General features: G+C 38.4%; 2 protein-coding genes across 2 annotated transcripts; one reads left to right on the forward strand and one right to left on the reverse strand.

Annotated features, from left to right (window-relative positions):
• Nucleotides 1–2,914: 2,914 nt before the first annotated feature.
• Nucleotides 2,915–4,389, forward strand: LOC116179158. Its single transcript, XM_031498874.1, has 2 exons — nucleotides 2,915–3,025; nucleotides 3,194–4,389. Exons 1-2 carry the CDS (start codon nucleotides 2,959–2,961, stop codon nucleotides 4,303–4,305), a joined length of 1,179 nt encoding a protein of 392 aa, XP_031354734.1. The 5' UTR covers nucleotides 2,915–2,958; the 3' UTR covers nucleotides 4,306–4,389.
• Nucleotides 4,390–11,591: 7,202 nt separating this feature from the next.
• LOC116179463 (putative ankyrin repeat protein RF_0381) lies at nucleotides 11,592–12,371 on the reverse strand. Its single transcript, XM_031499256.1, has one exon. The coding sequence runs from the start codon at nucleotides 12,369–12,371 to the stop codon at nucleotides 11,592–11,594; it is 780 nt and encodes a 259-aa protein (XP_031355116.1).
• Between the last annotated feature and the right edge of the window lie 304 nt (nucleotides 12,372–12,675).

Genomic DNA, 12,675 nt, shown 5'->3' on the forward strand with positions numbered 1-12,675 from the left:
AATCAACGTTTACAACTGAGTAACAAATAAAATCATTTTTTATTACTCAACTAACCGTAACCTTTGAATATAAAATTAGGTATATTCAAAGCCGTAACTAAATTAACAATTGTCGTATTAAGGTTTTTTGCCATCTGTAGAGGTTTAATTTTATATTATGCATGTGAGTCTTCGGACCTTGTAAATGTAACGAAACCGTTACAGAATTACGGCATGTAGTTTAATAGGTCTATTCTTCTAGTTTTATGGGTCACAGGAATGCCACCATTAGAGTGTCGTACCAATATATAAAAACACTGCGATGAATTACAAGTGTCGGACTAATTTGAGTGTCTTTAAATGCAAAAAAAGATTAACATGAAGTTCTTAAAATACGGGGTTGTAGCATGGACTCATTTTAAAAAGAAACTGATACACACAAGAATAAAACAAACTAATGTCACTTCAAAACGCAAACACTTAACTGTTCTGAAACTCGAATTCTACTATTTAATTTTTACCGACGTACCTACACTCCCTTAATTTGCCAATCTTTTTTTTTAAATAAAATTTACTAACCAGAAACTGACTTTACTTGCAAATACAACTGTAATTAATATAAGAAACACGACCAACACTTGACGTAGTTCCGAAAGCTCTAATATGCCATGGGTAAAAACCCGACTTCCCACAAACGGCCAAAAGCGAAAGGCCAAAGGCGAAAATCTATATCGAAAAACTTTCTCTTCCATTTAACAACTCCTCCCTGTGTTTCTCATGTCCGTTCAGACTTCATTATTATTTTGTTAAAATACGCACAATTCTTATCTAAAACGCAACACCTGCGACCATCTGTTCACAAATTAATTAAGTTTTTAGCTACAACTGAACTCTTCGCAACGACCGGTATGCAATAAAATAATCATTTTACATAGCCATACATAGAGTAACCGTATTGTTTTACGGTCCTCTTAAATGTCGACAATTGCAAAGTTAATTTTATTGTACCTTCACTTCAGAATTTTGAACCACACTGTAGGTATCCAAAGATTTCTACACAACGTTGACATTCTGCTAGGGTCAGGTCGGAATTCTCGATGATTCTCTATTTAAAGTTTTAAATTGAGCTCACAAACTTCGTCAACTGTTGGTGTAGCGTCTGCAAATGGCATACTACAACGTTATTTTATTATCACGTCGTTACTGCTCGATTAAACACATTCACAGTTGAAACAAGTTTATTCGACATCAATGAATCAAATAAGCCAAAAGAAATAAGGGACTTAGGGCCAGAAGACAAATACCACACAACAAGCGATCGATAAAAACAGTTGGTTAAAGAGATCTTAATTCCAAAATCTCCCAGCGTAACTGCGATTTACAATAAATGGCGCACAAACAAACGCACACTGAAGATACTTCGGAACTTACTTTGAGTAAGGCGACACTGGGTTCGTTGTAATTAGAGCGGAAAGGCTACCTTTAACTTGGTATTGGATAAGCGCACGGTAGACACAACAGTTGAACTAAACTGCTTCACAAACGTAATACATGCTTCCGCATAACTGAATTTTAAACATTCACTTTCAACGACAGTATAACAGTAGGATTAAGCTACCGCTGCTTTGACTCTAACCCCCCGCATAAACGGCCAGCTAGCTCAGGGTAGAGATCTTCCAGAGCGGTTGATTCTTTTTGAGCATGTCATCTTCGGCACTTCTTTACAACTTACCATTAGTTGAGCGTCACCCAGTTTATTAAACTAGGAAAATGCAAGGAAAATAACAATCCAAATTAACGAAAGAAATACTATTTTTTTTTTCAATAAAGTAAAATTGTCCCCGAAAATAATTATTGTTTCCCGACAAATGCAAGAATAATGCGAGATATCCAAAATTATTGATTAAAATTGATTTAAAACAAAACCGCGACCAAATGCAGATTCCAGATGTTGATACCTGTCCTATAAAATGGCTGCTATCCGCAATCTCAAAGTGGCTGCTTTAAATGTGGTTGCCCTTGACAAGTAGATCTTAGTGTTTGCTTGGATTTAAAACTCGAACTCGATGGAATTATAGGCCGTACGTTAAAAACCCTTTGCAAAAGTTACATTAAAAAACCATCTAATCGCAACTTCCCACAAACCTTTAATCCACGGGAGGGTTAATCCGAACATACGACAATTACAACAAAAACTTCACAGATACGCCGGTTCAACCGCCAACTGGCAGAGTCCTAAAAGAATGCACCAAGATATCGCCTATAATCGAAAAGTATACCTATATTATTTTCATAGCATACATCACATATTAAAAATGTAAGGGGAGACTTCGCTGGAATTCTGCCCCACATGTCATTTTGTAATAACTAATTCAATCCTATAAAATACTTATTGCTAAATAAGCTATGGCAGATTGTATAATTAAAGGAGAATAAAAAAAAATAAAAATAAAAAAAAAATGGCTTTTAACTAAACAGGTTGCAATTCATCTCATGGAAAAATTTTAAGCGGCTTAATATCGGCGTGCCGAAGAATAATTGTCGGAAAGGAAGTGACAAATTTACGCGTCTTGGAAACCTGCGCGCGCTTCGGTATGTGGTGCTGTCAATAAAACGTTGGAGATGTTACGGGGGTTCTCCGACAAGTAATAATACCATGAAACAATAATAATGAGCTCTACATAATTTCACCCTTAGGCAGTACCTTGATGACAGAACTTAGCAGTATATTCAGCGAAAAGCTTTACATTTAATCCCACCGGGAGGCTGTTCATGTTTTTGGTTCCTAACCGGTGACGCCTAGGGAGTACTGTTTAACTTCTGCACGTGAAACATTTTAAATTTGTAGTTTTGCGATACGGTAGATGTATGTAGGTGACCTCCAAATTTCGTCATTTATCAGAATATTCTCGTTTATCTTAGGTTGTAACCTTTATATTTATATAAGGATGTTTTAAAAATTTCAGTAACAATTGCAAAATGTTGGCGATATTGCGAATAAGTGCAGTTGTGCTCTTGTGCCTTGGAAGCACAACTCCTGCCGCAGGTAAATATGCTGAAATTTGGGTTTTATAATGCACTTTCTTACATTTATCTTCGTAAGTTTGCAATTTAGTCGGGTTTCCGATAGTCCGGCCGTATCTTTTATAATATAATTTCAGCATTGTCGCACAGTTGTTTGGTGTTGTTGAATTAAGACCCCACTTTGATTTAGGTGCAGTTTGGAGGCACTATGGTGCAAGCAGCAATGGCCCACTGCATAAAAACGACCTAGAAATGGTGTTGGGGCACGATTTTAACGTAGGCGCTAAAGCCACATTTGATCCGTCTGAGGATAAGGCAGTTGTCAATCAGATCGGTGTAATGAAGTTTATAACATCGCATGTGGTTGGCTTAAATGCCACCAACGTAAGCGGAGAGGGGCGGTTTTCTGTCGGTGGCAACATGCCAATAAGGAAAGACGTGACAACATTGCTTGGTAACGGAACCACTGTAGTTCACTATGATTTCAAGGGGGGAGACACAGCAGTCCAAGGTGTAGATAATGTAGTTGAAGGAGGGTTTTCTAGCAATTTCATTACGAAAGACAGCAGCTTGACAACGCCAACTGACAGTACTTTAGGTCGTGGTGATAAAACCGTAAATCTGGTTATATCTCCTGGTGCAAATATTCGCCACGGCGGGGTCAGCAGCACGGGCGAGCCGGCACTCCACAAATTTGCCACATATAGCCAAGAAGATGCATTTTTCAGTGGAAAAGTCAACGCGAAACACAACAATTTGGAAACATCGTTTCTTAGTGGAACGACTTTTGCTAGACCTGGTGCCGCAAATAGTCCCGATAGTATGCACAATTCTCCGTATGGCCAAGAGAAAGCGGTTCGAATACAGATCGGTGGTAACGCCAACCGTAAAAGTAGTGATGTGGGCGCTACGCCTGATAACGAAAAAGCAGTCAAGCTTGTTATTTCCGGAGTAGGGAACGCTCCCAAGAGTACCAGTGGACACACGGTAGATCATAGAGATGGACACGGAATACAAGTACCGCTCAGTGGCAATGTGCACGCTACGAATTTGGCAACGTCGCTTCCTACCGGTTCTCAGAAATCGGTGAACCTGGTATTATCCGGTGGGACAATTATTTCCAGTAGCGCTAGTAGCAAGGGTGACGCAACTGTTCCCAATTTATCTCCGTACCACCAAGAGAAAGCAATTCGGATTAACATCGGTGGGAATGTCATTGCAAAGGGTAACTCCGCAATGTTGTTTGAATCACAGCAAAATGATCCTGCTAGTGCTATAGATGTTAGAAGTAACAGCACGTAGAGCAAAACCCAACGCATTTACAGTAGTGAAGAAACAGTTTGAAAATACGCACTGTAACACTGTTCAATAAAATACTTACGTGATCAGGTCTTTTTTTGTCGTAAGTCAGTTGAGTAAACAATGCGAGGAGCTTTTATTAAATCTGTAATTTGAAAACGTACAATACGGACAAGGATCTGAAAAATCTAGATGTTCTGAAGGATCTTTGTTGGCTATTAAGATGAATGTTCCTGAATACAGCCTTTTCTGAATTTTTGTGGCTCAGTTAATTGGATTTACCTGTCAGTTTTGCAGATGAGAAATTAATCTTTGACCTCGCAAATATGACTACAGTCAATTTCTTGTTTCATTGAGAATAACCACTCGATCTGCGTGATGATTAATAAATCAAGATTTGTAACTTTGGTCGAAGTAATTTTAATATTCCTAGAGGAATCGACCCATGAAAATGACTTGAATGAAACAGAGTTTTATTGCGTTTATTAATTAGCATCAAATCCAATCCGATTTTGGTTATTTTGTTTCAGCGATTTTAAATTTGCATTTAATTTCAGTTCAGTTCAGTAATTCCTTTGGTTAAACGAAAATTTTGTTTAGCATTTAGAGGTGAGAGAGGGTGAGGGTGTGTGTGTGTGTGTGTGTGTGTATTTTGGACAGGAGAATGTACCAGTAATTCATTATGTGGTAAAGGTGAATTCTAGATAATGATCAAATTGGGAATGGACACGTGATAACGAGATAGGCATTGCATTTTTTTATATATGTGTTTCTAAACCGAAGCAATCCTTTACATCCAGTCGTATTTATTCGAGTTCAATCAAACCAAAACATTGGATTTTGTATATTAGGTTTTAAGAAAAGCTAAAGACCAAACTTCCGAAAGGTAAAGAGTATAAAAAACAGTTTTATTACTGAACTAGCAGTGGGTAAATAAAAAAACTGTCATACTACGGTTTTTGCCAGTGCCGTAGAGGTTCAGTTTTGTCACCATAGGTGTGCGCTATTTTTGCGCAAGTAAAACACGCTCTCGATAATAAGAGTGTCGTACCAATGTATAAAATCGCTCTGCGATAAATTACAAGTGTTAGACTTAACTTCGCTGGTTCGACACGCATTCACATAATAAAATTCACCCTGCGATAAATTCCCGGTGCTGACTTGCATTCGCTTGCGGCTCAACGCACAAAATAAAAAACCACCCCGCGGCGATTTACAGGTGACAAACTTAATTTTGCTGACGACACCTTCGGGTTAATTTTCGGATGGTTCGACGCGAATCTCATGTAAAATATAAAAACGCTTAACGGATGTAATCTCGACTTAATCGAAGGTTGTTACTGCAACCCATTCGCCTAATTACGGCAATTCTACAAGTCCGGCAATCCAGAAATTCTCGTTTGTTCTTTGGGATTAGAGGTCAAGCGGCGCGATCTGCTATCACGTTGATATTTTCCTTAAACTGTACGACCTTGCCGGTTTCAATCCTGGAGTTTCGTATACCATTAGAAAACTAAAATCGTTTAATCGATAATTAACGGACTAAAACTTAATAAGATTGTAAACGAATAAAGGAATCAAAACTCAAAAAAAATTTTTTTTCTATAGGCTATCGATTTCGTCTTAAAACGTCATCATCAGGCTGAGATGGAAGAGACGGGCACCTTTGAGGGTACCGAAGTAAAACGGATCGAGCGGTCCGTAAAATAGTTACGAATGACGCGAGTAACGTCAGCAGGGACTGACGACGAGAGCATTCATAATAGAATGTTGAATGTTTCGGTAATGTCGCCTTTTTTTACTAGTCTTTGCACACAATCGGTCGAGCTTTGTCCGGGGCCAAAGCCATATTGGTTGGGATAGAAAGGTTCAGATTTGCGTAATCAGGTTATCGGTTTGTACGAGTTGGGATTGGTGAGATCCTACTTATCGGGTTTTAGAATAGTTAAAAATTTACCAATTTTCCAAATGACAGGAAAGTAGCCGAGTCTTATACAGGAATTGAATAGTTCGGCGAGAATGTCAGAAAAGGGTCTCCGGTGCTGTTCTTAGTACCTTACTGTGAATTTCCTCCGGTCCAGGAGTTTTATGTTTGGGGATTCTTGGTGTGGAGGAATGTCTGCCTTAATGACCACTAAGTTCTGTCTGGATGCCAAGTTGAATTATCGGGAACGCATTTCGGCGCGCAGAGGTTCATCCAATGTGGGATCGTCGTCAAAAAAGAGGATATTCTATCGTTTGCTGTTCGGAAACAGTGTTGGGAGCTTGCTTTTGAGAAGACATGCGGTATACTACTCCCCAGGGTTACCCGACATGTCAGACTCCTCCCATGGATCTCTTTTTCCAGCCTGTCCAGTCTTTCACATCACCATCAGTAACGATTCTTCGTTTATGTCATACTTGGCTCGTATGACGGACCAACTCTGTCAGCCTCCATGCAGTTTCATCTAAGGATCGTGACACGTAGTATCAGGTGGAAGGTACACAGGAATTTGGCCCGAGCAATACGCGTTGAGTCGGACCGGGACCAGATCTAAGTATTTGAAATCAAGGATCATAGGGTTTCTATTGGAATATCGACGGTGTAATCGAATCGTATCATACGATGAGCACGTCCGCTAAAACCTTCCAGGCGCACGTTGATGTTAGTTGAATCCATGTGGTTCGAGAAGGTGTGCGGGTTGTTTGGTGGGTTGAAACACATGGGTCACGTCTCGCAACGAGGTTTTCAACTAAGGCACCTCGTGCGTCCGTCGCCGAGGAGTGCCAAAGCGGCGAATTAGAATTAAAATCGCGAGCTGTGAGGACTTTCAACTCATTCAAGACAGTTGAGATGTTTCAAATGAATTCGGACATCCTCATTTGGCGGCTAATAAACGCCCACGATTGCCAATGAGGTGTTCCCAACGGTAATCATAGTTACACCTGAGCAGTTGTTCGTTAAATGACTCAGTGAAACGGCACCCTTCGGTTTAAGGCTATTGTAAACTATAGCAGAGAAAAACCGCAATGAGGAACATCCGGTGATCTTGTTATAAGGAGCGGAAGTACCGACTACTCTATACCATTGATCTATACCCACTTCTCGCACTAACTTTATATGGCTCTTGCACCAGTAAGACGTCGATGTTATTGTCAAAGGTCGCAATTCGAGAATTTTGGAGATTCGCTTCCCCAAAAGAGATCTCAGTGTTTTCTCACTGTTCATAATTAGTGTTCACGATTTTGCATTCAACGCGCTTCAGATAACAAGGGCAGTTCGCGACGGAAGCCTTATGCTTCATAACATAGCCTTTATGTCCTAGCTTCACGCAATTTGCGTAGGAGGGCTCCTGTTGGAACTTAGGACAGGCGTTGCTGTCTTGACTACCTACGCAGTGATCGCATTAAGTTTCACTAGGAACCGAATTTTTTGCACTTAAAGCACCGCACGATCCAGACATGGTTTTGTATGCGGCAGGCATTCCGTCCGACGTATGCACGATGGCTTAAAGAGATTCTTGCGTACGGTACCGTCGCACTCAAGTCTCCAGTTTCGCGCAAACCAACCGGAACATCACTTTCAAGGATTTGTCCGGTAAGGAGAGGACTTCCTCGAAAGCAAAACTGAAGTCGAGATAGAGGTGGGTTCCTTGATCTGCTCCGGAGAGAGATCAGACGAGACATCCAAAATGGAACGGCTTTGTCTTGCGACTTGTAGGTGAGACCGGTCTTCTCAAGAAGGTCTACAGGGAGTTCGCTTTTCTCCGATTCAAGCTTTACGGCGTTCCTACCGATCTTGACTATAGCTTGTCAAATCGTAAGCCGGGGTCTAGGACTTTCACGAGTGCCTTTACAACGTTGGGGGATTTAAGTACCACAATTCACAGTGGACCTACCAAGGAATAGGCGCTGCAGATTCCCCCGAACGAATTATCACACGATCGGGAATGGACGGCTTGGACAACAAAGGAGGACTGCATACACTTTACCGTCTCGGTAAAATGTGCACATTCGCGGACAAGTTTGGATTCAACCACAAAGATAGTTGGATACGTGAGAAGGATCTTAGTATTTCGGATCTTCGAGAAGCTGTATCTTTGGAGGTCGATATGAATTTCTAAAGGTTTTCAAAAAAAATTAGTTACCGGGCGAAACCGGTGTTTTCAGGCAGGTGAAATGAATAGAAATTGGGAAAAAATAATTAAAACAGTTGAATTTTTCTGCGGGTGAAATCCGGAGGGTTGAAAGGGCAAAACTATTAATTTTAGACGAAAATGTTGAATGTAAAAGTTATAGAGATTAAAAAAATGAGCAACCTGTTGTATCTGCACTATTTTTACATAACCTCCAATCGAGCCTTCAATTTTCCTAGAAAAACCGGAAAAACTGTTTTTTTCGATTTTTATTCTTATTTTTGCGAAAAAAATGTCGTAGGGGCTTGAAATTTGGAGGAAACAGCTTGTTTTATGATAAAAATGAAGATATATTTTTGGGCCTGTAAAGTTGAACCGTTTCCAAGATCTCTCCAAGATTTCTGAAAAAAAAACACCTCTTTTTGTAGCAAAACTTTCGTAACGACTTCCATTTTAATAATCAAAAATAAAAAATATTATTCCAATAGAAAAATTTTAAGAAAAGAGGCAAAAACTGGGGGAACAGTTTTAAGATATACAGTTTTTGTAGGCAAATAGCTTTCTTGCAAATAAATTAATGTATTGGATCCGCCTTAATAAAAAGTTTTTGAAATCTGTCTTGTCTCTCCTCTTTAGTGTTGCTAAAATATTTTCTTTTGTTTCCTAGTGTCCAACTGCCTTAATTAAACAACTTTATTATTTCTTTTTTCTGCATTTTACCGCAATTTGAAGTAAAATCGAATTCTTTTGCTCCCTGACCAATTTGTTTTTGCTCACTAACTCTTCTTCCTGCCTGTTTTACAGTTGATGGGATTAAGCTGGACCTGCTGATTGTTAATTTATAGGAATTATGAATAAAATCCTCAAAAAGTTTATTCCATGTTTTAAATCTCAAATCATTTGCTTTGACCGGTAAAACTAACGTTCTTATTGCAGATTTTGCAAGTTTATCAACAGGCCCAACGCAATTGCATCAGCTATAAAACAGGCAGGATGAAGAGTCAGTGAACAAAAAGAAATTGTTCAGGAATTAAGAAGCAAGATAATCCATTTTATTTCGAATTGCTTTTATTGCGGTCAAAATGCAGAAAAAAGAAATAATAAAGACGTTTTAACTAAAGCAGTTGAACATAAGATAACAAAAGACAATATTTAAGCAAACATTAAAGAGTAGCCAGAAGACAGATTTCGAAAAAATCTTTATTAACGGCCAACACGTTGATTTATCATGTCAAAAACCGTGTAGGTATATCTTAAAACTGTTTTTCAAGTTTTTGGCGATTTTCTCGAATTTTTGCTATAGGAATAATATTTTTTTTATTTTTGTTTATTAAAATATCCCGAAAATTTTGCTACCCCGCGCACCTCTGTACGATAAAAAAAAATAGATTTTTCATCCCCTTGAAAAAGAGGTGGTTTTTTTCAGAAATAGTGAGATCTTGGAAACGGTCCAACTTTACGGGCCCAAAAAATTATTTTCTTTTTTATCATAAAACAAGCTATGTTTCCTCCGAACCCCTACGACATTTTTCGCAAAAATAAAAATAAAAAACGAAAAACAGTTTTTCCGGTTTCTCTAGGAAAATTGGAGGTTATGTGAAAATAGTGAAGATACAAAAGTTGCTCATTTTTCTAATCTCTATAGCTTTTACATTGAACATTTTCCTCTAAAATTAATAGTTTAGCCACAATTTGCAAAAGAAATCTTTCCACCCTTTTCAACCCCCGTGATTTCACCCGCGGAAAAATTCAGCTGTTTTAATTATTTTTTCCCAGTTTCTATTCATTTCACCTGCCTGAAAAACCCGGTTTCGCCCGGTAACTAATTTTTCTTGTAAAAAATATTATATAGCCTGGACTACTGTGCATCGGGTTTTAAACAAATTGAGACAGGCGTGCCTCAAGGTTCAGTACTTGGCCCAGTACTTTTCCTAATATATATTAACGACATTGCTCAGGTAACCAAGCATGATGAGTTAATTTTATATGAAGATGATACTACTTTATTATAAATAAATAGATGTAACACCATAACTGACTACACAAGCACCGGAATTAATATTCTTGAAGAGTGGTTTACTGATAATAAGTTGCTCGTAAATCATGATAAATCAGTTAAGTGCATATTTAGTTTAAAACAAATTGATCAAATCAATAATACTGGTTCATTAAAATTCCTGGGTGTATATCTTGACCCGAAATTGAATTGGTCTGAGCACTGCAATCAGGTGTGCACAAAATTGTCGAAAGCATGTTTTGTTTTGAGGAGTTTGAAATCAATGACATCTCATGAAGTTATGCTAAATGCTTACTATGGTTACTTCCACTCAGTAATGAGCTACGCCATAATTGCATGGGCACATTCTTCTGGGGTTAAACGGATGTTTGCTATACAAAGACGTGCGATTAGGATACTCACTAATTTAGGCTACAGAAGTTGTTGTAGGTGTAAGTTTGTTGAACATGGTATTTTAACCCTTCCCAGCTTGTACATTCTACATTGTATATTATTCATAAAAGAAAACATTGCTGATTACCAGTTTTCATATAACATACATGAATACTCCACTAGGTGTAGAGACAATATTAGCTCAAAATCTATTCGACTTACAACATCTCGGAACTGTAGTAACTATTACGGGATAAAATGTTATAATAAGTTACCCTCAAATCTGCGTCTTTTATCTTTCAATAAATTAAAAAATGAGGTAAGTAAATACCTTAAATTACACCCTTTTTATTCTGTCGATGAATTTTTAAGTGCGGAATGGCACCTGTAACTATTACTACTTTTTTTTCTTTTGTAGTACATGTTTTTGTTTTGTTTCTTTAGTGTTCGTTTTATCTACGCTACTTGACGAATCTGATATAGTCGCAGCACTATCATAGAGTATTTACATTATTATTATTATTATTATTTATTATTATTACATGGTATTTTCGAAATTTTGAGAGTTCTGCTATATTCACGGAAGTGAAAAATATTTCCTTCGAGAGGTCATAATTTTGATTTTAGCTCATCTACGTCAGAAATAACACGGTTTAATAACATACATATAATTTATTTGATCAATAAAAAAAAGAATTGGTTATGGCCATTTACAAATTCGACAATCGTTTATAAAAATTAAACAATCCAAGCATTATATTGGTAACTAGCTCGAACGGTTTCCCTTAAGGAGTCGCCGAGTGACACTTGGCGTCGATAGCGCTGAGCAATAGAATGGCAATCTCTGGATAACCTTCGTTGATGGCCAATTGCAAAGCGTTATTTCCCTTTGCGTCCTTAGCCTTAACATCAACGCCCTTGTTGATCAACAATTGGATGAGTGATACGTTCCTTTGTAAAACGGCTAAATGGAGCGCGTTGTGTCCATTTGAGAGAGCACGGTCTGGATTGGCCCCCCTATTAATTAGCAACTCTATCAGCTGTTGATTTTTCGAGTTTAGAGCGACCTCGAGGAGAGAGACTCCTCTGTCGGTAAGAACGTTAACGTCTACGCCTTGGTCGATAAGGTATTTTACTATTTGGACATTTTCTTGGAAGGCGGCGAGATAAATAACAGTTATGCCATCCTTTCTCTTTACCTTCGGGTCTGCTCCATTTTCGACAAGTACTTTGGTCCAATAGTAACTATTATTGGCTACTGCATTGAAGAGCGCCGTTTGCCCCTCCTTGTTCACAGCCGTTAAGGAATCTTTGTTCTTCATAAGTACAATTACGGTTTGTGTATTATTATACTTCATGGCGACATGGATAGCTGCGTCGCCGTCTTTATTTTGTATAGATACGTTCGCCCCGCTTACAACCATTTGTTCTGTTAGGTTGACGTAGCCATATCGGGCGGAAAGGTGAAGTGACGTTTCTCCATTTCCGTTGGGGGTATTGATCAGAGAGGCAGTATTCTCGCAGATCGCACGGGGTGCTGGTACTGCTGAAATAAAATCAAGCATGTTTGTGTAATTGGGGACTACAGAGCGGCTATCTTAAAATTAGCATTCGTGTAGATTTTCCAAATATTTAATCTTGCTGGAAATTGGTTGCTCCAATGGTAATGAGTACAAACAAACTCGTGTGGAACACGTATCGCTTTTGTGTTCCACTTGAGTAGGTATCTATATTAAGTATATCTATGGTAATCTACCTTGTCAAAAGTTGAGTTTAGGTTGTTTATTTTCACAATTATCTCAAACAATTAAGTCAAATTACATGAAGTGGATCCCAAAAATGGGAAATATTCAAATTGTACTATTTGTT

This window comes from Photinus pyralis, unplaced genomic scaffold (genome assembly GCF_008802855.1).
Source record: "Photinus pyralis isolate 1611_PpyrPB1 unplaced genomic scaffold, Ppyr1.3 Ppyr1.4_LG8, whole genome shotgun sequence".
NCBI classification, from domain to species: domain Eukaryota; kingdom Metazoa; phylum Arthropoda; class Insecta; order Coleoptera; family Lampyridae; genus Photinus; species Photinus pyralis.

Excerpts from the sequence above, each read along its gene's own strand:
- LOC116179158 (XM_031498874.1), top strand. The coding sequence starts at position 2,959 with ATGTTGGCGATATTGCGAATAAGTGCAGTTGTGCTCTTGTGCCTTGGA. Across the intron at positions 3,026-3,193 it reads AAGCACAACTCCTGCCGCAG|GTGCAGTTTGGAGGCACTAT; the intron begins GTAAATATGCTG and ends ACTTTGATTTAG.
- LOC116179463 (XM_031499256.1), bottom strand. The coding sequence starts at position 12,371 with ATGCTTGATTTTATTTCAGCAGTACCAGCACCCCGTGCGATCTGCGAG.